The 26,057-nt window shown below is 53.3% G+C and overlaps 3 protein-coding genes across 13 annotated transcripts; 1 reads left to right on the top strand and 2 right to left on the bottom strand.

The window, feature by feature from the left end:
- Positions 1-216: 216 nt before the first annotated feature.
- LOC120896726 lies at positions 217-21,937 on the bottom strand. Of its 10 annotated transcripts, none has more exons than XM_040301097.1 (12): positions 21,843-21,937; positions 17,713-18,443; positions 17,461-17,615; positions 17,112-17,381; positions 16,838-17,028; positions 6,638-6,753; positions 5,426-6,554; positions 5,171-5,313; positions 4,958-5,099; positions 4,401-4,883; positions 3,678-4,011; positions 217-3,608 (listed from the first exon to the last, which is right to left on the bottom strand). In XM_040301097.1, the coding sequence occupies exons 2-12, from the start codon at positions 18,343-18,345 to the stop codon at positions 566-568; spliced, it is 6,639 nt and encodes a 2,212-aa protein (XP_040157031.1). In that variant the 5' UTR covers positions 18,346-18,443; positions 21,843-21,937; the 3' UTR covers positions 217-565. The 10 variants fall into 10 exon arrangements, with proteins under 10 accessions (XP_040157031.1, XP_040157035.1, XP_040157029.1 ...); XM_040301101.1 differs by lacking the exon at positions 21,843-21,937 and adding an exon at positions 21,717-21,738; XM_040301095.1 differs by lacking the exon at positions 21,843-21,937 and adding an exon at positions 21,078-21,672.
- Positions 21,938-22,077: 140 nt separating this feature from the next.
- Positions 22,078-23,544, bottom strand: LOC120896731 (39S ribosomal protein L1, mitochondrial). Its single transcript, XM_040301111.1, has 3 exons — positions 23,234-23,544; positions 22,538-23,156; positions 22,078-22,452 (listed from the first exon to the last, which is right to left on the bottom strand). The coding sequence occupies exons 1-3, from the start codon at positions 23,428-23,430 to the stop codon at positions 22,177-22,179; spliced, it is 1,092 nt and encodes a 363-aa protein (XP_040157045.1). The 5' UTR covers positions 23,431-23,544; the 3' UTR covers positions 22,078-22,176.
- A 56-nt stretch (positions 23,545-23,600) lies between these two features.
- On the top strand, positions 23,601-25,969 carry LOC120896729 (adenylyltransferase and sulfurtransferase MOCS3). Of its 2 annotated transcripts, none has more exons than XM_040301107.1 (2): positions 23,601-24,141; positions 24,659-25,969. In XM_040301107.1, exons 1-2 carry the CDS (start codon positions 24,022-24,024, stop codon positions 25,862-25,864), a joined length of 1,326 nt encoding a protein of 441 aa, XP_040157041.1. In that variant the 5' UTR covers positions 23,601-24,021; the 3' UTR covers positions 25,865-25,969. The 2 variants fall into 2 exon arrangements, with proteins under 2 accessions (XP_040157041.1, XP_040157042.1); XM_040301108.1 differs by lacking the exon at positions 23,601-24,141 and adding an exon at positions 24,239-24,593.
- The last annotated feature ends 88 nt before the right edge of the window (positions 25,970-26,057 follow it).

Genomic DNA, 26,057 nt, shown 5'->3' with positions numbered 1-26,057 from the left:
CAGTGGGTAGGGGCGTAATCAACCCAGTGACGGCACCAAGCAGCACCAACTCCATTGCGAAGGGGTAGCGCAACGATAATGGAATATGGGATTACGCTGCATATTATGTTCCTTCGGTTTATCCAGCTCCAAATCTTCAACCACTAGCCCGTAGAATGTACCCGTCAACGCACTCAGCCCACTGTCCTGCTTTCTTTCCGAATGTACTCTGTCGCGTGAAACGTTGTACTGATTCATTTCATTTATTTCGCTTTCATGCGAGGGAAAACAAACATCAATGCTCCGTTTCTTTTGGGACGGGCGAAAAACATGTACAGTAGAGACCGGTAGAACAACGTAAATGACGGAACATCAATAGAATTCAATAGAAGAGAAGCGGGTTTCGAACATACTCCACAGCCCTTCGCTTTTCATCAAGCGCAACTCCATAGACATACAAAAAAAGAACATCGCAATATCATTTACATCCGATTCTTCTAGCGCATCCATTTTGTTTCTTCTGTTTTTAAAGCCCAACCATTTGGCTCTAATATCTTCAACATCCTTTCCCCACGATTCCTTGCGCTCATCCCGAACCCTTCCGGTCGGGCTCGAGAAATCCTAAGCTGCGACTCTTCTTCAACTCATCGCTTCTCTCGCCGCTACGCCGAAAGCGATTACAGATGGCCTGTACACTGCCGGACTTTTTCAGCGGCTCAGCACCGTCTCCATCCCGGCCCTCATCCTGCTCACCATCCTCACGGCCAGCCCGGCGCGGCGAACCGAGACTCTGCGCACTGCCCATCTTTGCCGCGGCCTCACCACTAATGTCCACCATCAGGCTCTGCCGACACAGTGCGGAAATGGCGTTCATCTTGCTTAGATCCTTGCTGCTGCGCCGCAGCTTCACCTTGCGCAGCTTGGAGGCGAGATTCGAAAGACCACCGAACCGACTTCCACCACTGCCAGCGGCAATGGAACCGGTGGCCACTCCAGCCGTACTGCCTGTGCTGATACTGTGCCGCGAGCTTGCTCCGGGTGGACCAGGCTCCCCCTCAACGTACGACGATCCGGATTCGTTGCGTCGCAACGTGACCGTACCATCATGATCGGGCACCGATCGTGCTCCGATCACACCAGCACTGGCACTCTTCATCAGCAGTGTCAGCTCTCCCTCGACCACACTGGACGAGGCCGTACTGGTCGCACTGATTTGACTGATCCGATTGCTCCACGGCTGATGCTCTGCTGCCTCCTGGGAACAACCGTTCCCGAGGGCCGCCCTATCGCCACCGAGCGGAGCACGCAGGAAGTCTTCCTTCGCTTTCTTCAGCTTCAGCGCTCGCTGGCTGAGCGGTACCAGTATGCTGCGGTTCTCCTCCAGCGGAGTGGTTGGTGCGGATTTCGAGAACTCCCCCGTACGTTGCTGCTGCTGCTGCTGCTCGAGATTAAGCCTCCGCCGGGCGATCAACCGTGGGCTGGGCGGTTTCAGTGCTTTCGAAGAGATCAGCACCTCCACCGCGCACTCTTCATTCGGTACGGACCGGCAGCGTGTGTACTTTTCCGTACGACCCGCCGACTTCTTGATGCTTCCCGTGCCCGTCCCCGTGGCGATGGGTGACTCGGTGCGCTTTTTGTACAACCGTTCCTTCCGGATCGTGCCCGTCGCACTGGTGATCGTTTGGCAGGACGGAGAGCTGGCAATGCTTGCGGACGGGTCGTTTGCAATCGTTTGCTGCTGCTGCTGTTGTTGCTGCTCCCGCGTTCGCTCCAGCCGGGATAACGTGTCACGCCTTCGCAGACTATCACAAGCGAGAAACGTCCCGAGCTCGGGTGAAGGTTCCTTTTCCTTTCCGCCACTGCCAAGCTCACGCTCAATCACATCCTTGCTTGTGCCCTCAATTTTGCTTGCACTGAACGACTTCAGCACTCTGGTCCGGTCTCGATCGGCACCAAACTCACCCTGGTTCGAGTCCGTACCGCGCTCTTTTTCCTCCTCCAGCTGTTTGAGCGATTTGCGCAAACTTCCAGCACTGGCCGACTTGGAGAGCTGGATCGTTTCCTGGTACTTTTCCGTCTGTTTGCGCACGCGCCGATCGAGGACGGGCGAGCGCCACGCGACGGGCGAACACGAGCCCGAGCTGTGCGGTGAGGCACCTCCCTTTTCGGTCGTCAGCCGCTGGTTGTACTTGGCGATCATGAGCCGAATGTTGGGGGATAGCTCCTTGTTGGGCGCTTTCGACGCGTCCATGCGTCGCTGCATGCTGGGGGATTGTGGCAGCGGGGGCAGGTTGGTGACGATCTTCTGTTCTTGGGGAGTGGGGGACGATAGTACCACGTTTACCAACGTCTCGGGGGCATCGTTTCGATCCGATGCACCGGAGCCTGACTCCAGCTCTTGGCTGATGGCGACCGGTTGAGCTGCGACTCCTCCCGCCGACAGGTTGTCACCGTCGACGGTGGTGAAGATTTTGCGCTTCGTTTTCACCAACACGCTGGCAGTGCACGTGACCGACGGCTGGATGGTCGACTGTGTCCCAACCTCCATCAACTCAACGCACGTTTCTTGGGGAGAAATAAGAACCTCATCCCCGGGAGCCATTCCAAGGGACGCATTCTGTGGTTGAGGTCGCTCCACCTGTTCAATCTTCTGTCCGGGCTTGATTTTCAACACATAAACCACATCTTCGCACACCTTTTCCCCTCCTGGTGCGGACGCTAGCTTCTCCGTCGAGTCTGATGATGGCTTCTTCGCCCGGCTCGTCTTGCGCTTGGCTTTGCGCGGCACATCGAGCACATAGTTCTGCGGGCTGTCGTCACTGTCGCTCTCGGTTTTGCTGCTCTGCCGCGAGCCCATCCGCTTGATGCGTGCCTTCCGCCGGCTTCCGTTGCTGAGATTGCGCTGCAGCTTCTTGCCGGCGCCCGGTTCGCGTACATCCTTCTCCGGCGAGTCCAGCTTGCACTGGGCAGCTTGCGGTTGTGCGTAAGCCGACGAATCCGGCGACTGTGACGTAAGCGGAGCCGGTTCCGATTCCGAGCTGACCGGGAACCGACGCACCACGGACGATGGGTTCGGTTGCACCAGCTCCACCGTGTTGACGCGCACCGCATTACACACGAAGGTCGGCGTCACGTTGATGGTGGCCATGCTGCGGAACGAATCGTCCGTCCGCTGGATCGAGGACGTTGCTTGCGCACCAACGGCCGGTGTAATACTGATCTGGGGTATGTCCTCGTCCTTCGCCGAGCGGCCTCCGTTTGCCGCCTGCGCGGAAGCGTACTTCATGTAGGAGTGAAGCGATTTCTTCAGCTCGGCCACCGACCCGTTGATGGACTGCACGTTGCCGAGCACCTCGCCCGCGTCCCGCAGCGTACCGTCGTCGAAGCGATGCAGCTGGCGCAGCACGTCCAGGGCCAGATCCTTCATGTAGGCGAAAAATGCAATACTATCACGCGAGCCGGTCTCGACGAACTCGGGCAGTGTGGCGATCAGGGCGCGCAGCACGATCTTTAGCCGGCGCACCTCGTCCCGGTTGACCGAGTCCTGTTCGCTCAAGCGTATCAGCAGCTTGGTGGAGTCCTTCAGGATGGTACTGCTGTTGCTGGACGGTCTCGACGAATATCCAGGCCTGCGGGGGGAAAATAAAAGAGTGAAGAACCACACGATTGGGCGCATACAATGTCTTGAACTAACTTACTCTTTGGCTTTCTGGTTCACTCCTAGTGTGGTCGATTCTCGTCGTCGTTCGCCCTCTGGCGGCAGTACCGGCATCAGCAATGGGTCAGCTATCTCCAGTACCTCGTCCTCTACCTCCACCAGCACGGCACCCGGTTCCTCTCGTTCAGCCGACAGCTCCAGCTCCGGGTTGGACGAGACACGCCGGTTAGAACCGCTGTCCTTATCGACGTCCTTCAGCTCGTCGGCATCGTTCAGCGAAAGGCTGGACGGTTGGTGTGATATGGAGGATGCCGAAGGGATAGGCGCTATGCTGTCCATCGACAGTGATCTTGCTAAGGCTGGTGACTTTTCTCCTGCAATGATGCAATGGAAAATGTGTTAACTTTTTGTTCGTTCACTTACAACTCGAGATGGGGGAAATTCAGATTCAACTTCAAAAAATCTGAGTGATTCTTCAGAGCGATTCATTGAATCTGAATTTCTAATTTTGAGGTTCAATAATCTTCAAACTATTGTAAAGATTCTGTTCTAGAGAAGAATCTAAGGATGATTTTAAATATTGATGAATCTTCAAAGATTTCTATGGATCTGTAAAGATTCATATCCATCTTCATACATTCTTGAGTCTCCAAAGATTCAATCAGTCCATCAGTCATGGACTGATTCATTGACTTAGAATCTTTCTTCACGAATGATTCATGAAGAACAACACCTACCAACAATTACCTACGGATCTACTTACGTTTGTTCTCCAGCACTACACCCCTCGTTTCAACGACCACCGGCGCATAGCCCGGATGCAACAGCGCAATGGTGGACGCTTCCGGCCCAATGCCTTTCGCCTTTTCCCACTCGAACAGCTTCCGGGTGAACTTGCGCGAAATGCCCTCGAACTTGATGAAACCCTTGGTCGTCTGCACTACCAGCTCCTTCTTGGGCGCCTCCGACGTGGTAACGAGTGCCTTCAGCTTCGACAGACCTTCCGCTTTCGGTAGATACTGCTGCTGGTGCTGCTGCTGGTTGTGGTGGTGGTGCTGCTGCTGCTGCTGTGCTGCCTGATGATGGTGCCGTTCCTTCTCGAGCTCGTCGGACGTTTTCGACTTCTTCACCGCACCGCCGGACGCTTTCGATTGCTGGCGCTTCATCGACGCTCCACTCTCACCCTGGGAGGACTGCGTCGTATAGGACGGGACTTTGTTCGCTGCCTTCATTTGCTTCCATTCAGCTACAATTAAGCAAACATACAACAAACATCAGATACCCTCACAACGGTTTTACCATCACATGCCCTTAACTTACACAACTTTTTCTGAAAATCTTCCGGCAAATCCTTAGCATCGGGCAGCTGCTTCAGTCCCTGCCCTTCCAGCTTGATCTGTCCCGTCTTCCACAGCTGCCAGTCGGTGATGGGTTTCTTCTTGGCATCCACGCCCGGCTGGTGCTATAACGAAAAAGAGCGCGCGAAACCTTTCAACTTCAGTCCTTAGGCCTCTCCACACATTTGCTGCGTACCTTGGTGCGCCATTCGTTGAGCTTCTTCTTAAAATCGGGCGTCAGATTGTCCTCCACGATCGGCGGTGGTTGGGCTTTGGCACCATGCATCCCTGCCGCCCCGGCAGCTTCCTCTTTCAGCAGCTGGTTCACTAGAAGCAATACTTATGGGAATATACCAACCCGCTACAATCGTAAGTACTCCCGATCTCAACGGAGTTTTGTCACGCATTTTTGGATGCCCTTGCCCTCCCCATTGCTGGAGGCCATACTTACAGGGACTGTTGTTCAGCATAACTGCGGCCGGGCGCATCCGTTCCCACTCCTGCTGCTTCGCATCAAACTCATGCTGAAGTTTCTGCTGCAGCTCCTGATACCGCCGTTCGATTTCCTCCCGCTGGCGCTGCAACGTCCGATGATGGTACTTGGGTGACGGTCGTCGCTTCGGCGTATTCTGATCCGACACGTCGCCGCTCGAGTAGTCTGGCTCGATCAGCTCCGCAACCATCCGATCGGCGGGGCCGGCAAAGAAGCTAAACTGCTTGCCAGATGGGCTGCCCGGCAGCGAGCCGCACCCATCCGGATCGAGGCAAATCCCGGCGTAGCTTTTGCGCTTCGGCGAATACTTCGGACCGGGCGATGAGGCGGCACCAAGTTGCGCCAGCGCCGCGTCCGATTGGGCCGCCGGGTCCGTGCTCAACACATCGATCGAGTCCGGCTGCCGGTGCAGGCTGAGCGGTTTGGGGGGCGATTTTCTTAGCTTACTAATACTGCTGCTGCTGCTACTACTGTTGGTGGTGGTGGTGGCGGTAGTGTTGTGGCTGGTCATGTTGGTGTGCTGGGAGTTGCTGGGTGACTTCGTCTCCACCGGGACTCCTTCAGGTACGGATTCAATTTCAGGTATGTGTTTGCTTTTGCGCGATCCCCGACCCGTGCCGGGCGTTACCAGGGTGGCCGTCGGTACACCCCTGTCCCCGCTGCCGCTGCGCGTCGTTCGACCCTCGGGCGCCGGTCGCCATTCGCCATCCTCGCCGCTGGAAAACGTGCCCTGCGTCCCCGGGATGGAGCTGCACGGGGAGTTTGGACCGCTCGGGGCACTGGTGTCACCACCACCACCACCACTACCAGCCGCCACCGACCCAGGGGATGCTGCCGGTAGCAGCAGAAAGGTCGGTGTCATGGCCGACGACCGGTGACCCGGTGACGTCTGGCTGGAGGAGAACGAATCCGACCGGTCGCGCTGCATCATCTCGCAGGCATCCATCGACTCGCACGGACTCGCTTCCCGGCTGCAGCCGACACTGTTGGAGGGTTTCGCGTCCCGCCGCGACTCGTTCGACTTGAGCGAGCCGCGGTGGTTCTTCACAATACCCTTCACCTTGCTCCAGGCCGATTTGTTCTTGTTCTGCAAAGGCGAGTGGAACGTTACATCCAGCAATGAAAGAAGAGGGGAAGCACACAAAGCAAAAGAAAAAAGCCGCCACTAACCTTATCCATCTGACGAATCGGTTCGAGAATAGCTTCCCCATCGAGGGACCGCGATCGGCGCGCATCCTCCTCCTGGCTGCTCCGTTCCGTGCTCTTTACCGAGTCTCGCTTGCCGTCTGAAATGAAGAAATTAAGATGCAGAGACAGCATGACACCAGCGCGTCTACCAGATCCAACTGAAGCAAAACCAAAAAAAAAACACACACGCACACACACACACCACCCGCTGACGAATGGATACGTCTAGTAAACAATTAAGCAAATTGACGGTGACCACCGACGCAGGCGGGCAGGCGGCGATCGACATTCCCTTCGCGTGCGCGCGCTCGCGCATATCTTGCGCGTCGTCCCGCCGCGTGGATGTCGCGCATCGGTTAGGTCGCGCGTAACGCAACCGAATGGGGACGGGACGCTATATTTAGCTGGCAAAGATCGTTCGCTACTGCCATTACACCCTTGCCGGACACTCTGGACATTATTTCACCGTCTATCACCGATCGATTCCAGCGGGTTTCCGATCGAAGTAATGAAAGCGCGCGTGTGCGTGTGCACGCCTAGAAGAAGTACTAGAAGTGTGTAGATCTCGACATTGTGAAAAACGAGCCAAACCCGGACCTCTTTCCATGTGCCCGCGCCGATTCCACCAAGCCCCCCGCCTCCCTTGGCGAACGAAAATTCCAAGAACTCCACCCGGCCGGGCAAGGTTCGGCCGATCGGCGTCACTTCACCCATCCTCGAGTGCGCCATCAGGACCATATGTTTTCACTTTCGAAATCATTCGAAGCCATGCGCTGCTTCGCCCCCTATCCCGTCCCCAAACCGACGCAACCAACCCCCAATCCGCCAAAATCCACGCGCTCTGGCGGCAGAGGACGCTATTGGCGTCGTTGCGAGCGTTTTTCTTGTGCGTTTGCGATGCCCCTAACTTTACGACTTGTTTACTTTGCGCTTAAACTGTTTATCGTGCGTTCGTCTGCATGTGTGTGTGTGTGTGTGTTTGTGTGCTTTTTTAGTGCGATTAAATGATCGTTTTCGTCGCGGTTCGGATTTTGCAACACTTTTCTCTTTCGGGGGAAGGGCGGTTTTGAATCGCTTAAAGCATTTTGGAACCGTGTTCCACAACACCTCCACTGCTCTAATGTCGCTTCCGCACGTTCTATACAATAGCATGATTGAATCAACATGTATGCTGCCTACATCTTTGTTAGTTAAAACTATTACCAAATCGAATCGAGCGGCGTGTTGAAATTAAACGCAATGTGGTGTAGTACAAGCACAAACACCCATTTCTCGCAAGGAAATCGTTAAATCCACTCCATCCGCCTTCCTTTCCTAGCCTGCTCAACAGACTAGCCCGTACTTCCCGGGCTGCCCCTCACGAGTAGCCCCACGCCGCACTTAATCCGGCCACCAATGCGTAACGAAACGCTTTGAACTATTCTCGTCTGGGGGGGCTTTTTTGTTGCTTCTTTTACTTTATGACCCGCGTACTGGATACAGAGTGTGCCCCCTCTGCACCCTCTTCCCCCCCAAAACTCGTCTCGTACGTTGCGGAAAAGCGATCGTCATATTTATTTTCTCCCACCACGGAAGAGGCACGTTTACGATTTACGCGAATTCTCGCAGCACTTGCGCTGGTGCGCCGCGCTTTGAAGTCAGTCTTCTTCCCCGTCCACGGTCTGTATTTTTGTAGGAAAAATGAGTTTCGAAATCGCTCTTTCCCGGCTGCAAAGAATCTGTTCCCAAACGGGTAAAGGCATGCTGCCATAAAAACGGGCTGTGGGTAACGGAAGCGCGTCAGCCCAAACACGTGCCACTACGCAACCAACTTGCAGCATGTGCACAAGAGTCAAATTCGCGTGCGTAAGCAAACCTATTCATTCAACACGGTGCGTGTGACATTGTGCTTGCTCCCCCCCCCCTCCGCCTTCCACCACCGTGAGGGTGTCGGCGGTCAGGGTGATTATGCCGCGAGGTGTGCAAACTGCGGCGGAACAATCGGAACAGAGTCAACCGCATCCTTGGACTTTCTTGCCGCGGTGCATTATTTCTGTCACATTACACTCCTTCCGAACTCATATATATTGGGTAGTGTGACAAGGAGGGGGGGGTGGCAGAAGTAGGCAGAAGGGTTGCTGACTATTTTTACACTGACATCTAGAGCAAAGACCGAACGCCGACTCGGTGCATGACGCAGGTGAACTTTGACATCCTAGACATCCTGGGGGCAGCATCAGCAGCAGCAGCCGACGCAAAACGCTATTAGTTTAATACGCATTAAACCCCATCACTACTTCTCTACCTCCTCCCCCCCTCCTCCTTTCTTCCCACTGTCGATCAAAAGCGACGGGTGTCGGCCGTTTTGAGGTGGCGAATTAATGTGTTTTCAATTTTGTTCACCATTAGAAATGCATTCGCGAGCAGGCTGCACCGGCCGAAACCAAATGGATCCATTCACCGCATTCAAAACAAAACAAACAATCTAGGCTAGGGGTTAGGATTAGGCCAACGCTACGCCACGCGAGATGGATGGAACAATTAAATTAATTATTTTCCCACATGGTGCCCTTCTCCCTTTTCTGGCAAGCTCAACGAAAACATTCACCAGCACAAAAGTGTGAGGTCAATTAGAAAGAAAAGTCCTACCAAGCCTGTTCAAGGTGCACCAAAAATAACCATCACCACTCACGCTTTGTTGTGGTTTTCTGCACAATGTGTTGGCATGTGATGATGATAAATCCCACCTCTTACCTCTACACAGGTTTGAGAAGGACGAAAGTCGACGAAAGATCATTTTACTCCAATAGGTGTAATGGCAAAAAACGAGTAAATGGTGGCATAGTTCCACCAAGGAGAAACGGGCCTTACTCCACAACTGCGACTTGCATATGACCAGTTCCAATATTATCAATCAATGACTGGCTCCAGGGTTTCTGGCACCAAATGGTTGGCTTCCGGGCTTTAACTTCCGAAGCAGGAGAATTTAATCTTTTACATAGCTCGCCAAGAACCAACTATTGGATCCGACGCACTACTTATCAGAACACGACTGCGACATGCATATGGCCTGTTCCACTGGTGCCAATGGTTGGCTCCAGGGCACTACCTTCCCATCCAGGTGAGCCTAATGTATCTGAAATTGGCCAAGTACAATAATCTATGAGTGAATACTGCTGTAACCTTTTAGACCGTGTGCAAACCGTACATTCCCCAAATTATATCTCGAATGTCCTCTTGTACGCGCGAGTGTCTCAAATCTACAGTAACAGTACAGTACAATTACATATTACATAGTGACATAGTAAATCTACACATATTTCACGTTACACAGTTTGCTCAACGTAGATGACGCACTTACGTTTGAAATCAGATAAGCTTCTCGTAATCTTAATTTCTCCGGGTAATCTGACGTATCCCGTTGAATCCCTTTGAAGAACAAAGAGTTTCTGACCCTTTGAGAATGTAAGTTGGGTACCCTCCTCGGCTCAATAGCCCTACAACCCTGCCCAGGCAACAGGCCTTTTAACATTAAAAAAATGAAGATCATGGTCTGTTACACATTCCTCTGCTATACCGACATCCATTGAAGAATAGCTAGATCCATTACAATGGTCGGTGTACGTCGACCGTACCCCAGAACTAACCTCATAATGCGGTTTTGTAACCTTTGAAACCTTTGAATATGAAGGGAGTTTAGCAATGTTCAAACAATCTCGCAAGGTTTGCACGTGTTTGCACGGTTTGGGTCGGTTTGCGCAAGTGGCTGCAACTAGCTGCCCTTACATCAACCAAACTTTTGTGGTGCTTCGTCTTATCGGGGAGCGTCACCGTACGCGTTGAATCATGCCACGCACACACACACACATGTGCCGCCCTCTTGCCCTCTTGAGAGTGTTATCAGTTTGCGTGAGTACATTTGGTTCGCACTTTTCCCACGTGATACAGAATACGGAAATGCGCTGAAACTATTCAGCGGGTGCCGGAACCTTAACCAAAATCCGTCTTGGGAAGGTGAATGACCACTGCAAAGACAGCATTTACACCCCTGTAGCTAATCTCTTACACCATTTTAATGATGTCTGTATCTATAGGAGCATCGTGTGGTGTCGTGGTTCCTCAAATTCATCAGTTTTGCGCAAAAAAAAAAACAAACACCGTGGTGTGTCACCGTGCTTAAGTTTCACACACCGGGTTTGGTTTATGTTATACAGAACCATCAAAGAAAGAAAACACACACACACACACACACACACACACACACACACACACAAACTACGACTGCTAGAGAAAGCAACGATAGCACACACCCAAAAGAAAAAAAAGAGAAATGTGCGAAACTGCGCGGTGCGAAAAATAAATAAACATAAACACTCACAGACCCCCCCCCCCTCCTATTGGCTGTCTCCGGCTGTCTGACTCTGGCGATTCCGTCTACGCCAATAGGAAGATCATCTTGCGACTGGTTTGGCGTAAAACGTTCGCCCACGTGAGCTGGACGCGACGACGTGTGACGTTTTGCGTATCGTCGTGCGTGTCCGCGCAGCCACAACTCCTGCTGGTCCTTCAAGGACACTCGCACAGAGGGGTTCTTCTGCTGCTAATAAAATCACTTGAAAAATTCCCACACAAACACTCTGACTGATTGCCGTTTGGTCGTGAGCTACCGTTGGGCGCCCATGTTTGGGCGTGTCGTGCGGTACACGCACTGGCGGTTTTTCCTGCACTTTTGCAATGTTTTTTTGCGTGTGTGTGTGTGTGTGTGTGTGTGTACTTGTGCCGCTTCTCTCGCTCTCTACTGCAGCTCATTATTTATGGCCCCCACACTTTGGTTTTTCGCTTTGTGGTTGGGCCGGGTTGGGAACTTGGGAAAATATTTCTTTTTCCAAAACCCACCATTCCACTTTTGATTTACGAGCACCCGGTAAGCCTCCGTGTAGGCAAAAACGGGGTTTATGCGAGGTCGGAAGTACGAGGCAACTCTCTCGCTCTGCTGCGCCACTGCACACTGCCACACTGCGATCATCCCAAACACCCTATTTCACATTTTCACACGTCCCGTGACTCCCGTTGGCGTGGCCGCACGGATCGTGCAAAGTCCATTTGCGCACAGGACGTGGCGTTACCCTGCTGGCATTGCTTACCCGAAAAAAGGGGGAAGCTGCATGGTACATAAGGGAGGAGGAAAGTGGAGGAGCTTTAAATAAGTGTAGCTGGAATGTCTGCTGAACCGAACCCCGTCTGGTGCTGCGTAATTGCGGTAAGGGCAAGAAACAAACACAGCCAAGAGTTTGAAGCAATTATTGCGCGAATACTTTTGGAATGTTTTCCACCCCAAAGAAAAGGGATTTTCTTCTCCTAAAGGAAAAAAGAAGTCAGACCGGTGGAAAAGTCCTTTCATCGGTGTCTGCCGGCATGTCCAGCCGGCGTCACAGAATCGAGATCGCAGAACGAACCATCCTCTTGGGGCGCCGCGGCACGATCACACGGCATACCAAGCAAAGATCATAAACAATCAGCCGTGTGTGTGTGTTTCCATTTCCGTTCTGTTGATATACAGCTGAGAGCACATCAGTTCCGGTATGCCGATGTGCGCTTTTAATCTACTAAACGCTGTTCAAGGTTGAAGAGCATACCTTTTTGCTGCGGCCCGTGACTCTTGAATTGCATACGCTTTGATCGCTTTTGTGCTGGCGTGAGCCGCCCCTCGATTGTTCGATCGGGTGGCAAAAATAGCTCCTTATGCTTGCAAGCGGGGAAGTGGTTTTTCCGTTCTTTTTTAATTTTTCCTTTTTTTTTGCTCCATTTGCTTCTCTGATAAACATCGGCACAAGAGGAAACCAAAAAAAAAAACGGAAAGGTGTGAGTTGATGTAAACCAGAACACCCGGGGCCACTTCGCTGGATCGCGATCGTTTGGTGTGATTATTTTAAGCTTGTTTATTGTTTCCCTCCCTCCCCCCTCATTTTGGGGGTTTTTGGGAAGCTTCAGCAGCAGCAGCAGCAGCGACGGTAACAATTTCCCATTTCCCACGGCACGGCTTGCGTGCGTGTGTGATCCTCGCTTCGACACGATCAGGTGCTCGATTCATGCATGTTGGAAAATTCGACCAACATTTACCTTCCCTCAATCCCTCCGTTGCTCCTCCGTTGGGGTCGATTCTTCTTGCTTGCTTGCTCTTTTCCTCCCTACGCCATTTGACCCACTTTCGGCATTAATGATGCGCCGCTGTTCGGGTTGTGTCAATTGAAAGTAAAATCACCTGTTTTGCGCTTCCTCCGTGATGCGCCCGCTCTCCCTCTCCACCCTCTTTCTGCTGCAGAGTTGCACCAGAGCGCACCAGCCTAGCTGCATTAGCCACCTTTCCCTTTCCCAGCGCTGGCCCAGGAAAACTCGCTCCGGTTCTGTGTTTGTGCGCGAGCGAGAGAGCAAACGGAGACGCACCGACCGCAGCGACGGCGCAGCGAATTGGCGGGTGTTAAAAATAGCGCGATTATGTCATAGCATAGCTTGAAACCTTCCACTCTACCCTACCCCTCCTTTCCTCTCGATTCCGGGGCTCTCTCGAACGGCAGACGCGCAAAGGAACGAACGCAGCAGCAGCAGCAGAAGGAACTGTGCCGCCCAACCGAACCCGACTGGTTCCAAACTTTCATGCCCATCGTAACAGGGCCGCTGGGAAGGAGTGACTGGTAGGGAAGGGAGGACATTCCTGCTGGCGCTTGCTCTGCCACCTCGTGTGAGTGTGTCCCGTGCGCCGGATCGCACATTAAACCCGGAACCCTTTTTGGCGGGTTTGGCGGGTACGCAATGCACATACCCACACACACACACACACACACACCCTTAGACACCGATATCTGTGTGCGCACGCTCGTGATCGTCAAATACAAACAACAGCGGCACTCCCTTCCCTTCTTCTTCCCGGTGATGGTGATCGCGTTCCGTGTGCGTGTTCCGTGCCGTGAACGCGGTCCGGGGGTTTATTTTTAAACCCCATTCCAACAAGCGCCAACCTGCACCGATCCACCCCACACGCCCGTTCGGTCAATGCCGTGCGCCGTACTGTGCCCGTCGGAACCAATGCGTGTGTGTGTGTGTGTGTGCTGCAGCAGCCGAGTAGCACAAATGGCAGACGCTCTTTTGCATCCCGAAACGTGGGCATTACGTCAGGGCCGCGTAACGCCCGGAGACGGGCGGCGGGACACGGGCGCATAATGGCCCCGGGGACGGGTGGGCTCTGCAAGTGCAATGACTGCTGCACAGTGTGCGCAATGCATCCTTTGCGGCAATGCGGGCGGGTGTGTTCGTACGATCGCAGTGTAATCGGGTTGACGCCGCCGCAGCCGCCGCCGCGGCAAGCTTTACACACACGGACTACTCTCACTCCACTCTACAGGTGTTGTTGGGACGGGACACCGCCGGAGCGGACCGAACCGACCCGAAAGAGTTTTAAAAATAAATCCCCCAAATTCCTGCAACGCTCCATTGGTGGCGTTTGGCGTTATTTCGGTACACGGTTGGCAGAAGGGGTAACGAGTTCGAGGAGAGAGAGAGAGGGAGGATGTGCTATGTTTTTTTTTTTTGACGATGTGTGCTGAGGAGCACCCCTCAAAACACTAGCTAAACATTCCCAACAACTGTAGCCGCAGGATACAGCAGGTGATGTACTCTGTCGAGTGCATCCTGCTTGGTTGTACCAGAAGAACCGGATTATCTAACCGTTTTGTTTTTTTTTTTTTGGAGGTGTATAGTACAAGTGGTACAAGTAGGCATGATCCTCTTCTAGTCCACTCCAAAGTTAAGTATGTTCCAGACATTCTAACTGTGCATCACTTACACCGGATTGATTCCGGCAAATTGCAATGCGCTTTATGGTCTCATGAATTGCGTTTGACGCAAATCGCACACACTCCGCCAGGGCGAATGTTTGTTCGGGTCGAACGTTCCAGGCGCCAGGCAAGCCAGGGTACCGGGAAGCGAGTGTACAGATTAGTAACGATCCCATCTCTTTCAGAAGCGATGCTACAAACAAATCGGGGTTTACTTCCACTTGGGGTGTTTACTGTTGTATTAGGGTGTGGTTGCAATCGGTACTCTGTCCCTCTCGGCTTGAGAATATTAAGAGCAACATGGAGGATGATCTAGTTTAGTACATGATGAGCATGAAGATACTTGCAGGTTACTAAGCAACATAGAGATAACCTCACGAGACGTGATGTCTCTTTGTCTCCTACGGCACTGTGTTACAATATGGTCGCAGCCGCCTAGGACCCGCACCACAAGGAGCAGTAATCATCTAGGCCAGTGGTTCCCAAAGTGGTCCAAAGATATTACAGTCAGAATGTTGATAGTTGAACGCTTTTTAGTTGGCATGTTGACGGTCCCCTCATATTCCATACATTTTATATCGGTTCGAGATGAATGTTTCCCAAAAGCGAATATTCTTAAAAGCTACATATGCGATTTTCATATGCCGAAACTCTCTGAGATTAATTTTTGGGTGCCAATTAACAACAATATTTATAAAATGGTGCCATGTGTTTCGCGTGGTTTCTTGGATACTTCATAGCAACATTAGTTATCATTAGTTTTCCTAAACATGAATAACGCTCTAAGCTGACGGTCCCTTGCAGATTCACCTTAGAGAGATAACACTGTACTTCATCGAATTATTTGAATTCAGTATTCTTCTAACAGCTGATGTCTTCCAAAACAGTCGGGGTCTTTAATCCTCAAGAGATATCAAGGTACAGAGGTATGTCGCTTAATTTTTACTTATACCAAAGTCTATAGTCAACAGCAATCATGCTTTCGTCCTATCAAAACCCTGAAGTAGCTCACGTATCAAGTTCATTAGGGGTACTAAGCGGATATTTGCAATGCCAAAGGCCACACAATACACGTGGAAAATCTCGTAGAAAACACATTCAACAAACTTTCTTCTTCTTCTTTGGCACCACAACTACCGTTGTCGATCAAGACCTGTCTGTACCACTATTGGGCTTGGCTTCCAGTGACTTACTGATTACACATAGCAGGATAGTTAGTATGGGGCTACGTATGGGGGCACACGGTCCTAATCGTAATGCAGATGTCTTTGGCTGTTCAAGATTGAAAAGATGTAAAAAGATCCTAATTATTATTGATCCTGAGGGAATTCCCGATGAATGGATGCCTAGCATCAAAAAGTCCTGAAAAGTTGGCGCAGGGGCAGATTAAGCAGTACGCAAACTAAGCGACTCTTAGGAACCCCCGAAAAAAGGAACCCATCCCCCGCTCACAAGTAGATTTGCTTCTCCATCTTTCTCTTGTTTAGAAAGTCTCCTACAACTTCTTGCTCGACTCTTCAGAAAGGCCTACATTCGTGTGACTGTTTAGGGCCTCCACACGTGTTACTCCGCCAATGGGTTGGCGCTGGTCGCCACAGGTTTGAGAACCACTGAACTAGCTCATTCGACGAAATTACGACGCCGCCCATTGGAATGCTTCAAGATGGTGAGCACTAGTCTTCCCATTTTGCTTAGCAATCCGAGCACCCATTGCCCATCGCAAGATGAATGCAGTGGCTCCCCACCTAGACCAAGAATGTCTAATGATGATTTAAATGCAGATCACATTTCTTCCACCGTGGCAGAGTTGGTTCAGAAAATAAAACCGAAATTCCCCACACAAAACAAAAACACCATCATACACCGTGTGTGTGGATGTGTGTGTGTGTGAATTTTCTACCCGAAAATAGCACCACCAAAATGCAATCAAACCCTTTCACCAACATCAAAACAAACATCACTTGCTCCAGCCGCTGGGAAGTGTGTTCTTTCCTTCCTTCCTTCTCACTGGGCGTTGGAAATTCTCGCACACTTCACAGTTTTACCAAATTTTCACGCATCGATTTGTTATTGCCCTGCGCCAAAGTAGTTGCGTGCGCTAAAAATATGCCCACACACACACACGAAATGATCGCGGTCAGTCGCATGGGGGGAGGCATTCCTGAGTTCCAAATCAAACTGCGCGTGTATTAGGGAGGAGGATGATTGTTTGCAAAGTTGGCTCCCGTCAAACTCCGGCACACCCAACCCCCCTTTTCGTACCACCCAACAAAGAAGTGCCAATGTAAGCAACCGACGATCGATTGACGTCCAGGAATAGTACCACGGGCGTGGCGGACGGACAGAAACAGAAAGGAATTGCTGCACTTACGTCTCTCTCGCTGGCTCGTCGCGGCGCCGGCTTCTTCGTTCAGGTCGGTAAGGTTTTCGGCCGAGCTGGCCAAACTGTTCTCACCGGGCGTGCCGGGAGCAGAGCCACCGCTGACCACGATGCCGGACGAGGAGCTGAACACGGAATCGCCCGAGCTGCCAACGCACGGAATGGACGGTACGCGCAGATATCTGGGAAATAGACGGGAAACAGCGTGAGCGGTGAGCGGTTGGAGGGAGTGTCCTAAGGGACCTCTCTTGTTTGTGCCTCTCACCTGGCCACCTCATTGTTGACCGGTATCATCATCGCTTCCGTGCTTTTGATCTCGTTCGCGGGCAGTGCGCTGGTCTTTTCCCACTTGAAGGCCGCCTTCACCTTCGTCCACTTGGACACCTTCGGCTTGAAGTCGGAAATGGCACTCTGGCGCCGGAGCGGATAGTTGCGGCCACTGCCACCACCACCACCACCACCACCACCGCCACTCTCCTTGCGATGCAGCTGAAAGTTACCGATCTCGTCGTTGATCACCGATTTGCTACGCTCTCTACGAAACGAAGGAGCAGAATGGAGAGACATTACTGCCGACGAAGGGCCAAGAACATCAACCAGCACTGTGTACAAACCTTTTCGAGCTGCTGCGCTTGCTGCTGGCAGAGTTACCGGCGGCCAGTATCGTTTCCAGCAGGGCCAGATTCGGTCCGATCTCGCTGTCCAGCAGATCATTGTCGGACGTGTCTTCGGGGAGTCCGACCATGAACGCTTCCGGATCTTTCGCCATCTAAAAGGACCAGCAAGACAAAAGAAACATGGCACATTCCTGGACAGGCACACTCACAACCCACCCACCCCCCCCTCCCTTCCCTCGCCACACATACCGCCAGCTGCATCAGCTTCAGCTTCCGCAGCGTCTCGACGTTCTTCAGCTGCCAGTGCATGCGCATGTTCTGCTCCTGCAGCGTCAGCATCTGCCCGATCAGCTCGTGCAGCCGATCGAGCTGGTCGATCGCATCCTTCGTCGACAGGGCGGCCGCCACCGATGGGCCAGCACGGTTCAGCAGCATCAGGAACTCGTTCGCCGACTCGAACCCGGGCTCGTTCCTGCCCAGCGTCGGTGCGTCCGGCGTATCGGGCTCCTTCGCGTTGCTCCCGGGCAGCGACTGGGAGTGGCACGGACCGGGTGGCTTCTTACACCCAACACCGCCGCCATCCTGCACCGCCGTCGACGGATCGCCTTCGCACAGCAACCGCAGGAACTGTGCCTCCCGCTCCCGGTACGTGAACAGACGCTTGAACGGGTCCGTCTCGGCGTAACTGCCGGTGCAGGCGTACGCATCGCCCTCGACGACTGGCCCGGACGGTGCGGCGGCGGCGGTGGCGGCGGCGACAGTTGGATCCGGCGGTGGTGTTGGCAGTGTTTCCCGCCTCGTCGAGTGCAGCGGCTGATGCTCACCGGAACGTTTGCGATGTGCTTTCACCTTTTCCTTCTCCTTCTCCTCCTTCCTCTCCATAGGCAGAGTGTCGTTTTGCAATCTTTATCACACACACACACACACGCTGATCTTTTCAACACAATCTCACTCACTTATTTTCACTGGGTCGGACAGCTCTGCGAAAAGGAGGCCGAGAAAAAGATTATTTAAACACCAGAACCTGTCAACCTGTCCCCAGAAGCTATCACACAGAACTGACCGAAGTTGCCCTATTCTAACAAAACATCTTGAACATCGTTTCCATGTTACAAATGCGCCCCTTTTCTCGCACATTCTTCAACAGCAGCCCACATTTCGGGTTCTTTCCCTGGGAGGAGTAAACCGTGAAACAGCGACACGCTGTCAGCAAATTCCATGCTCACTTCCGGTTTCGATGCTCTGGAAGAGCTGGTAAGAGGTGTTGGCCCATCATTCGCTAGACAGTCTATATTAGTGATGGTTAAAGATGGTAAAAGTCTGGAGTCGACTCCGATCCGACTCCGATAAATTTGATATCGACTCCGGAAGGTAGGTCCGCCTTGCATTATCCGAAGTCGTCTGGAGTCATCGGGAGTCGCCCAGAATCATTCGAAGTCAGAGTCGGCCGGAAACATTCGGAGACGTCTGGAGTCGCCCGGAGTCATTCGGATTCGGAGTCGTCCGGAGTCGTCCGTAGTCGTTGGGAGTCGTTCGGAGTCGTCCAGTGTTATTGGGAGTCGGAATCATTCAAACGAATCGTTCGAGTCGACTCCGATCCGACATCGATAAATTCGGAATCAACTTGGGAAGGTAGGTCCGTCCTGCGTGTCGTTCAAGTCGTCCGAGTCGTCCGGAGTCGGCCAGAGTCGGCCTACGAAACAAAAGTCTGTATACCACAACCAAAAGAAATGCCTGATCACACGCACATAAAACCACACGACTGCTGTTGACTCCGACCGATTCCGATTCCGATCGACTAGACAACTCCGAATGACTCCGACTCCAGACGGCTCCGGACGGCTTCAGACGGCTCCGGACGGCTTCAGACGGCTCTGGACGACTCCGAGCAGATCTATTGGTTCCATTTTGCCTAATCGGATAGTGGTCGGAATCGGACTAACAATAGCCGGAGTCGGATCTGAGTCGTTGGTGCGCTCCAGAGAGCACATCACCAGTCTATATCGCCCTTCAGAACACGGTTGCGATTCCGGCCTGAAGATGTCAACCAACCCACCACGACATCATCCACTCTCTTTTGTCCTCTCTCGATCGGAAGTGGCGCGCGCGCGAGGAGACGCAGTAGCATGTTTACATTCCAAGGCCATTAATGTGCATACTCACACACACACACACACACACACACACACACACACACATACACTCCCGAGTGAGTCACGGCGAACCATTATCGGAGCCGGGATGTTACGCGGGTCCATCGAATGAATTACGAGCGTCCCGCCTGTCGCCCGGATCGGAAACACGCAGCTGCTTGCGGCCACTGGCAGTTCGGTGCGCGCGCGTGCTTATCGTATGAATTTCAAGAGCAGACGAACGGTTCGACTAGTGACTGCGACGCAAACTGCTGAGGCGTTTGTTAATGAGTGTTGTTGTTCTTACCCAACAGCGCTAGACAATTTATTGAGCGGCTCCGCTCAACTATCGCGAGTTCCCCCGTGTGGCAGAGGCCACACTGAATTGAACGTCCTCACTAATTGAACAGCTGTCAATTACTCCCAGTGCATCGCTGCGAGTGGTAAATTCCTGTCCCGTGTAGTCTCCGGTACCAGCTACCGCACTAAATACACTAATCACTGCTATGGGCGGAAGCTGGAAGCGGGATCGAAGTAGTAAGGAAATGTAAGTGCCACCCCACAAATGTAATACGGTCCACCCCAATTAAGCCAAGGCACAACATCCTCTTACGGGTTGTGTTCAACCGGGCCGAGTTGCTCGAGCGCTGGCGAACGATCAAGAAACACCAGGCTTCTCCATGACCTTTTTGCACGGGACTCGTTGCACGGGACATAAATATGGTTGATCTTTTCCCGATCGTTTGCCAGTGCGCTGTTTTTTGCTCCTTCTTCTTCTTCTTCTTCTTTTCGGAGGTGATGAAAGCGCTCGCTAACACCCGGGGAAGGAGAGAGTGGCTAAAGAGGGAGGAACTGTTGGACAATTTCGTTTTCCACGTCCAACGCTCGATCGTTTAACGATCGTCACAAACACATTAAGAAATCACACACACACACACACACACACACACACACACACACACAAACACACATACATCTGTAGGGGAACACGTGCCTGCTAGTAGTACCACATCGCCACATCGCCAAACTGTCTCCCTAAACCTCTCCGCCACGTCTCCGCCCGTTTGTCCCTGACAGTCCCTTGATTTGCTCCGCAGGGGCAAACACGCCTGCACACGGAACCACTTGATCGCGTTCAGCTCGCGATCATTTGTTGCCATAGCCGTACGGTGTAGCGGACACGCCGACCGACTCTCTCTCACACACACACACTCAAATTCGTGCACACACTAGCACGAAGTCTCGACATAATAAAAAAACCGTTCGGATCCGGTGCAAAACCGCACGCCCAGGGCAGGGGCAACTCTTGGGTTTTGGTAACATTTCTTGGCCTTTTCATTTTGGCCTGCTAGTGAGATTTCTTTATTAAGACTATTTTGCTCACCGTTCAATTTTTTTTCTTTTTTTTTTTATCGCACCGATTTTCACACACACACACACACACACACACACACACACACACACACACACCCGCACACTCACTTTGACTCACATTCACTTCCCGCTTTTGTGCGCCCGGGGGGGGGACGTGAAGGTTTTTTATTACACTTTTCTTGCTCGCCTTTTTCCGGACGATCTCCACGAGCAAACCACTCGGCGTGATGTGGTGGGGGGTAAGGGGTAGGGCAGGATGCGGCTTACGCATCGATCGGTATTACGCAGGCCGCACTAGAACGGTGCTGGACGTAGCGGCACCACCGGTACGCAATCCGGAACACATCGTGCGTCTGATGACCGAGTGTCTGCTGCATTGGTACAAACGGCACTCGATCCGGAGGTGTGTGTGTATTGATCGTTGAGAGAAGGGTGGGTGGAGAGGAAGGTGAAAGGCACACACACACACACACAAAAACGGGCAAAAAATCCGGAGATCACAGCGATGCGTTGTGTACGGGGCGAGCGTTTGAACCGAACAGCGCGCAACCACCGAACCGAGCACACACGTACGGGATCCGCTCGACAGCACGATCAGCAGACGGTTGGCCGGCGCAGCATGAATTCCGTGACCGCGCACGCGCCTGACGGACGCGCTGATTGAACGCCGAGAGAGAAAAAAAAAAACACCGAAACCGAACAGTTTTCGTTGTGGCCTAAAAACCCGAACGCAAATGAAAGTGTAACCTCCGGCTCCTCCTCTCCCTGCAGTGGGATTTCCTGAAGGGGAAAGGAATGGCAGCTGGACGAGCTACCGAGCAAGTAAGCGGCACTTGTAGCACTGATTGCAAACGATCTGAGCGTTTTTCGCACCCCCAAAAACTCTACTCAAGGACACAATGGTCCAGCGCCGTGGTGCCGTCTTCACATCGCAAACGTTCCCTATCGACTGGATCCTGATCGTGCTCGCTGTGATGGAAAAGCCAGGTCGGAAAATATGGGCGTCGGAAAACATACATACAGATGCATCTACTGTACGCATTTCCCTGCTAACCCTTCCCCCATCGGATCTCTCTGCAAAACATAATGCGCCGTTCACGTGCATGTGTGTGTGTGTGTGTGTTTGTGTGGAACAAGTTCCATTTTTATTCTATTTTCCTAACACCGTGTATTGCAGCAACCAGTATGGCATCGCTTCACACACCGCTCAGGCCCCTCCGGATGCCGCACTCCGCTGCTCTTCCTCCTGCTCCGCGTCCTCCTCCTCGCCGGCGGCCGCGTCGGTCGTTTTCGCTGACCGTTTGCTGAACACGCCCTCCTCCGGGATGTACAGGAACGGGTTAATCTTAAGGTTTTCACCCGACGGTGGACTTTTCAGCAGCACCCGCGTGACGAACCGGCCTTCGCGCTTCGGTCGCATCGAGTTCACGTCCTGCAGCAGGGCGGTAAGGTTGCTTTCCAGGTGTTTCGCTTCCATTTGTAGCTAAGCATACCGGGTGAAAGGGAATGGGAAGATGATAATGAATTACACTTCAAATTGGCACCCAAATTGGGGTTCACCAACTTACCGTTCCGATGCAGGCAACGATCGAGCCAAAGTCCTTCTGCTGCTCATCCTTCGCCGCACTGTAGTTGATGCCGTGCGCGTACTTTTGGATCATTTCCGCCAAATTCACACCGAGCGTGCCGGACCGAGGGTTTGGGAACTTGTTCTTCTTCAGCAGCCCCCGTATCACGACCAGCTCGGGCAGAATATTGGGATGGGCCAGCACGAACGGATACTCCGACAACTGCAGATCGCCGTTCTGGATTTCCTTGATCAGCTCCATCCCGCCGACTAGCGTAGCGCCCGCATCCTTCGCTTCCTTCAGCGGATCCTGGCCCTTCGCGAACACGATGATGTTGCGGTTTTCACCGTGCTCGAACCGGTGCGGTATCGCCACCATGCGCTGGAAGTTGTCCACGAAGCGGGTCACCTTTTCGGCCTGCATGTTTAGCTCGACGTGCGCGTACAGCGGTGCATTTGGGAGGTTGTACACGGTCGGATGGTGCGTTTCCCGGTGGCACTGGATTGCTTCCTCCACCGTGTACACGCGCCATTTGTAGTACTTGCTGACCCAGCAATCGTCCTTCGGCTCCTGCTTCCAGCTGTCGTCGATGTGTTTGTTCGCTACATTCAGGTTGAGTCTGCGGTGGGGGGGGGGAGGAAGATGTTTTTAGTGTCTTTACAACTTGCCACTTTTAAGTGCAGCCACATTACATACTTTCCTTTTTTCCGCAGATCGTGCCGGATGAAGCCAACCTTTTCCACCACCTTCTTTACCTTCGCCTTGCGGGCCTTTTCTCGCGTGCCCTTACGTGCGGCCAGATCAAGCGTGGCCGTGTGCAGCAGGCGGGCCCCCGCTACCATCAGCGGCGTCGTTGCCCACCGCACGAAACCGACGTTGGTGAGGGAAAGCATCCTGTGTTGTCCTGTGCTGGAGATTAGTTCTTTTCTCTCGCCAACGAAAATGCAGAAATTGTTAAATAATCACACAAACAACATGCACGACCCGGCTCGTCTGTTGACAACCTGCCCAAGGCTGCGTTTGACAGCACGGGATGAAGCGTTTGTTGTTGTCAGTTCGGTGGAAACGCTTCAGCATCGCGCCTGTCAGTGGTGTGTGTTGTTTACAAATTTGCTGCTTCGCGAACTGCACGGGGCACGGTGGAAAATGTGGTAGCAAACCGACAAAAAGTGCTGGAAAAGTGGTGTGAAAAGTAAAAACCAGAAGCGTTGGGGTGCTACTGAGGCAGCGGGTTTTTGTGCGGGAATCGTTAGAAGCTGCCCCAATTGCTCGACCGTCCCGTACCTCGCTAGCCAAAGCGTACCACCTCCATCGCTCGCAGTAAGAAGGAGAAGAAGAAGCAGCAAAGTCGGTTGTGGCGCGTATACAATCCTCCAGTGTCTGCTGCTGTGGTTTGCTCCCATTTTTGCACAGTTCAAAAAGTTTGCCAAAAAATCACCGAAAACCGTTTCGCGCGAACGTGTCCAGAGCGATCAACGCCAGCCATGGGAGAAATGAACGGCGAGGGGCAAATCGAGGTGCTGGAAAACGACATACGCACGTTGCGAAAGCAGCTGCAGGAGAAGGTTCAGCAGCTGAAGACCTTGAAAAAGCATTTTCAGAAAGTGAGTATCGGTGGTGCCCGTAGAGCGGGCCAGCAATAGAGCCAGCAGAAGCCTCCGCTCTGTCGTCCGTTTGTCTATTGGCGGGCATCGCGCAGGGTGAGCGTGAACGTATCTCTTCGTTTCATGGACACCCCCCTCTTCTCACACACCATCGTCATCGTGACGTTGGCGGGCGGTTGCAAAACCATGGCAGACGACGACGACGAGGACGGAGCGCGCGGGAGAGTCAAGAATTGCGACACCCACCCAGCCGCACACGCGGGGTAGTCGTATCTTTTGCATTGGTCAATCCCCGGTGGCCTTGATAGTGGGAAAGCGTAATCACCACTTCTCGAGACATGGGCAGCGCCCACCTCCCGCGCTCATGCAAAGCAGCAGCAGCAGTGGCAGCCGCCGCCAATCGAACATTATCACCCTTCTTGCACAACCTTTTGCTTCTCTCTCTTCATGCTGTGGGAACGTTTGTGTGTTTGCGTGTGAATTGTGCTAATTTATTTCGGTTCTCTTCTACTTACAGAATTGCATTACCAAGCTGAACAACGATGAAATTGCACGGTACAGCCGCCAGATTATCCTATCCGAGATCGGGGTCCAGGGGCAGCTGAAGCTCAAGAAAGCCTCCGTGCTGGTGGTGGGTGCCGGCGGGCTCGGCTGCCCTGCCGCCCTCTACCTGGCCGGTGCCGGTATTGGCCGGATCGGCGTGCTGGACTACGACGAGGTGGAGCTGACCAACCTGCACCGCCAGCTGCTACACACGGAGGCGACGGTCGGCCTGACCAAGGTCACCTCGGTGCAGTCGTACCTGGAGCAGCTCAACTCGCAGATCGAAATCGAGACGCACCGCGCGCAGCTCACGAGCGAGAACGCGCTCGCCCTGCTCGAACCGTACGACGTGGTTGTGGACGCGACGGACAACGTGGCCACCCGGTACCTGCTGAACGATGCGTGCGTCCTGCTGCGCAAACCGCTCGTCTCGGGCAGCGCGCTCCAGCTCGAGGGCCAGCTGACCGTGTACAACTACCGCGGTGGGCCCTGCTATCGCTGCCTCTTCCCGACCCCGCCCCCGCCCGAATCGGTCACCAACTGTGGGGACGGGGGTGTCCTCGGAGCCATCACCGGTGTGATCGGCGCTCTGCAGGCGCTGGAAACGATCAAAATCATCCTGTCGAACGAGGGCGTACTGGCCGGGCGGTTGCTGCTGTTCGATGGACAGCAGAGCGCCTTCCGCAACCTCAAGCTGCGCCCCAAAAAACCCACCTGTGCCGTCTGCTCCGAGGCGCCCACACTCACCAAGCTGATCGACTACGAGCAGTTCTGCGGGATGCGGGCCACCGACAAGGACGCCGCCCTGACGCTGCTCGAACCGTGCGAGCGAATTTCGGTGCGCGACTATCACGACGGCTGGCTGGCGGCCGGCCGGGACCACCTGCTGGTGGACGTGCGCAACGCCAATCAGTACGAAATGTGCCAGCTGCCGGGCGCACCGGTCAACGTACCGATCGAGGACATTCTTAGCAACCGGCGCACGGAGGAGCTGCTGGCACGGGCGCAACAAGCGCAGCTACCGGTGTACGTCGTGTGTCGCCGTGGCAACGATTCACAGCTGGCGGTGCAGCACCTGGCGCCACTGTTCCGGGAGCGCAATCTGCCCGCGCCACGCGACCTGATCGGCGGGCTGCACGCCTGGACGAAAACGATCGATCCAAACTTCCCCATCTACTGAACGGGACTGCCCGCCTTATCATCATTTGTTTTGTAATATTTGTCTTTTGGAGCACAATAAAATCATAAACCACTGTTGGTGGCGCATAGCGCGACAGTAACAATATTGGCGGATTGGCGGGTTTTTTATTTTGAAATTTGTGTTGTCTACCTTCAAGTGTGCGTGCGTGCGCGCGTGTGTGCTGCATACAAAC

This window comes from Anopheles arabiensis, chromosome 2 (assembly GCF_016920715.1).
Source record: "Anopheles arabiensis isolate DONGOLA chromosome 2, AaraD3, whole genome shotgun sequence".
Classification (NCBI taxonomy): domain Eukaryota; kingdom Metazoa; phylum Arthropoda; class Insecta; order Diptera; family Culicidae; genus Anopheles; species Anopheles arabiensis.
The sequence above is the reverse complement of the archived record's forward strand: the minus strand, read 5'-3'. Positions and strand labels throughout refer to the sequence as shown.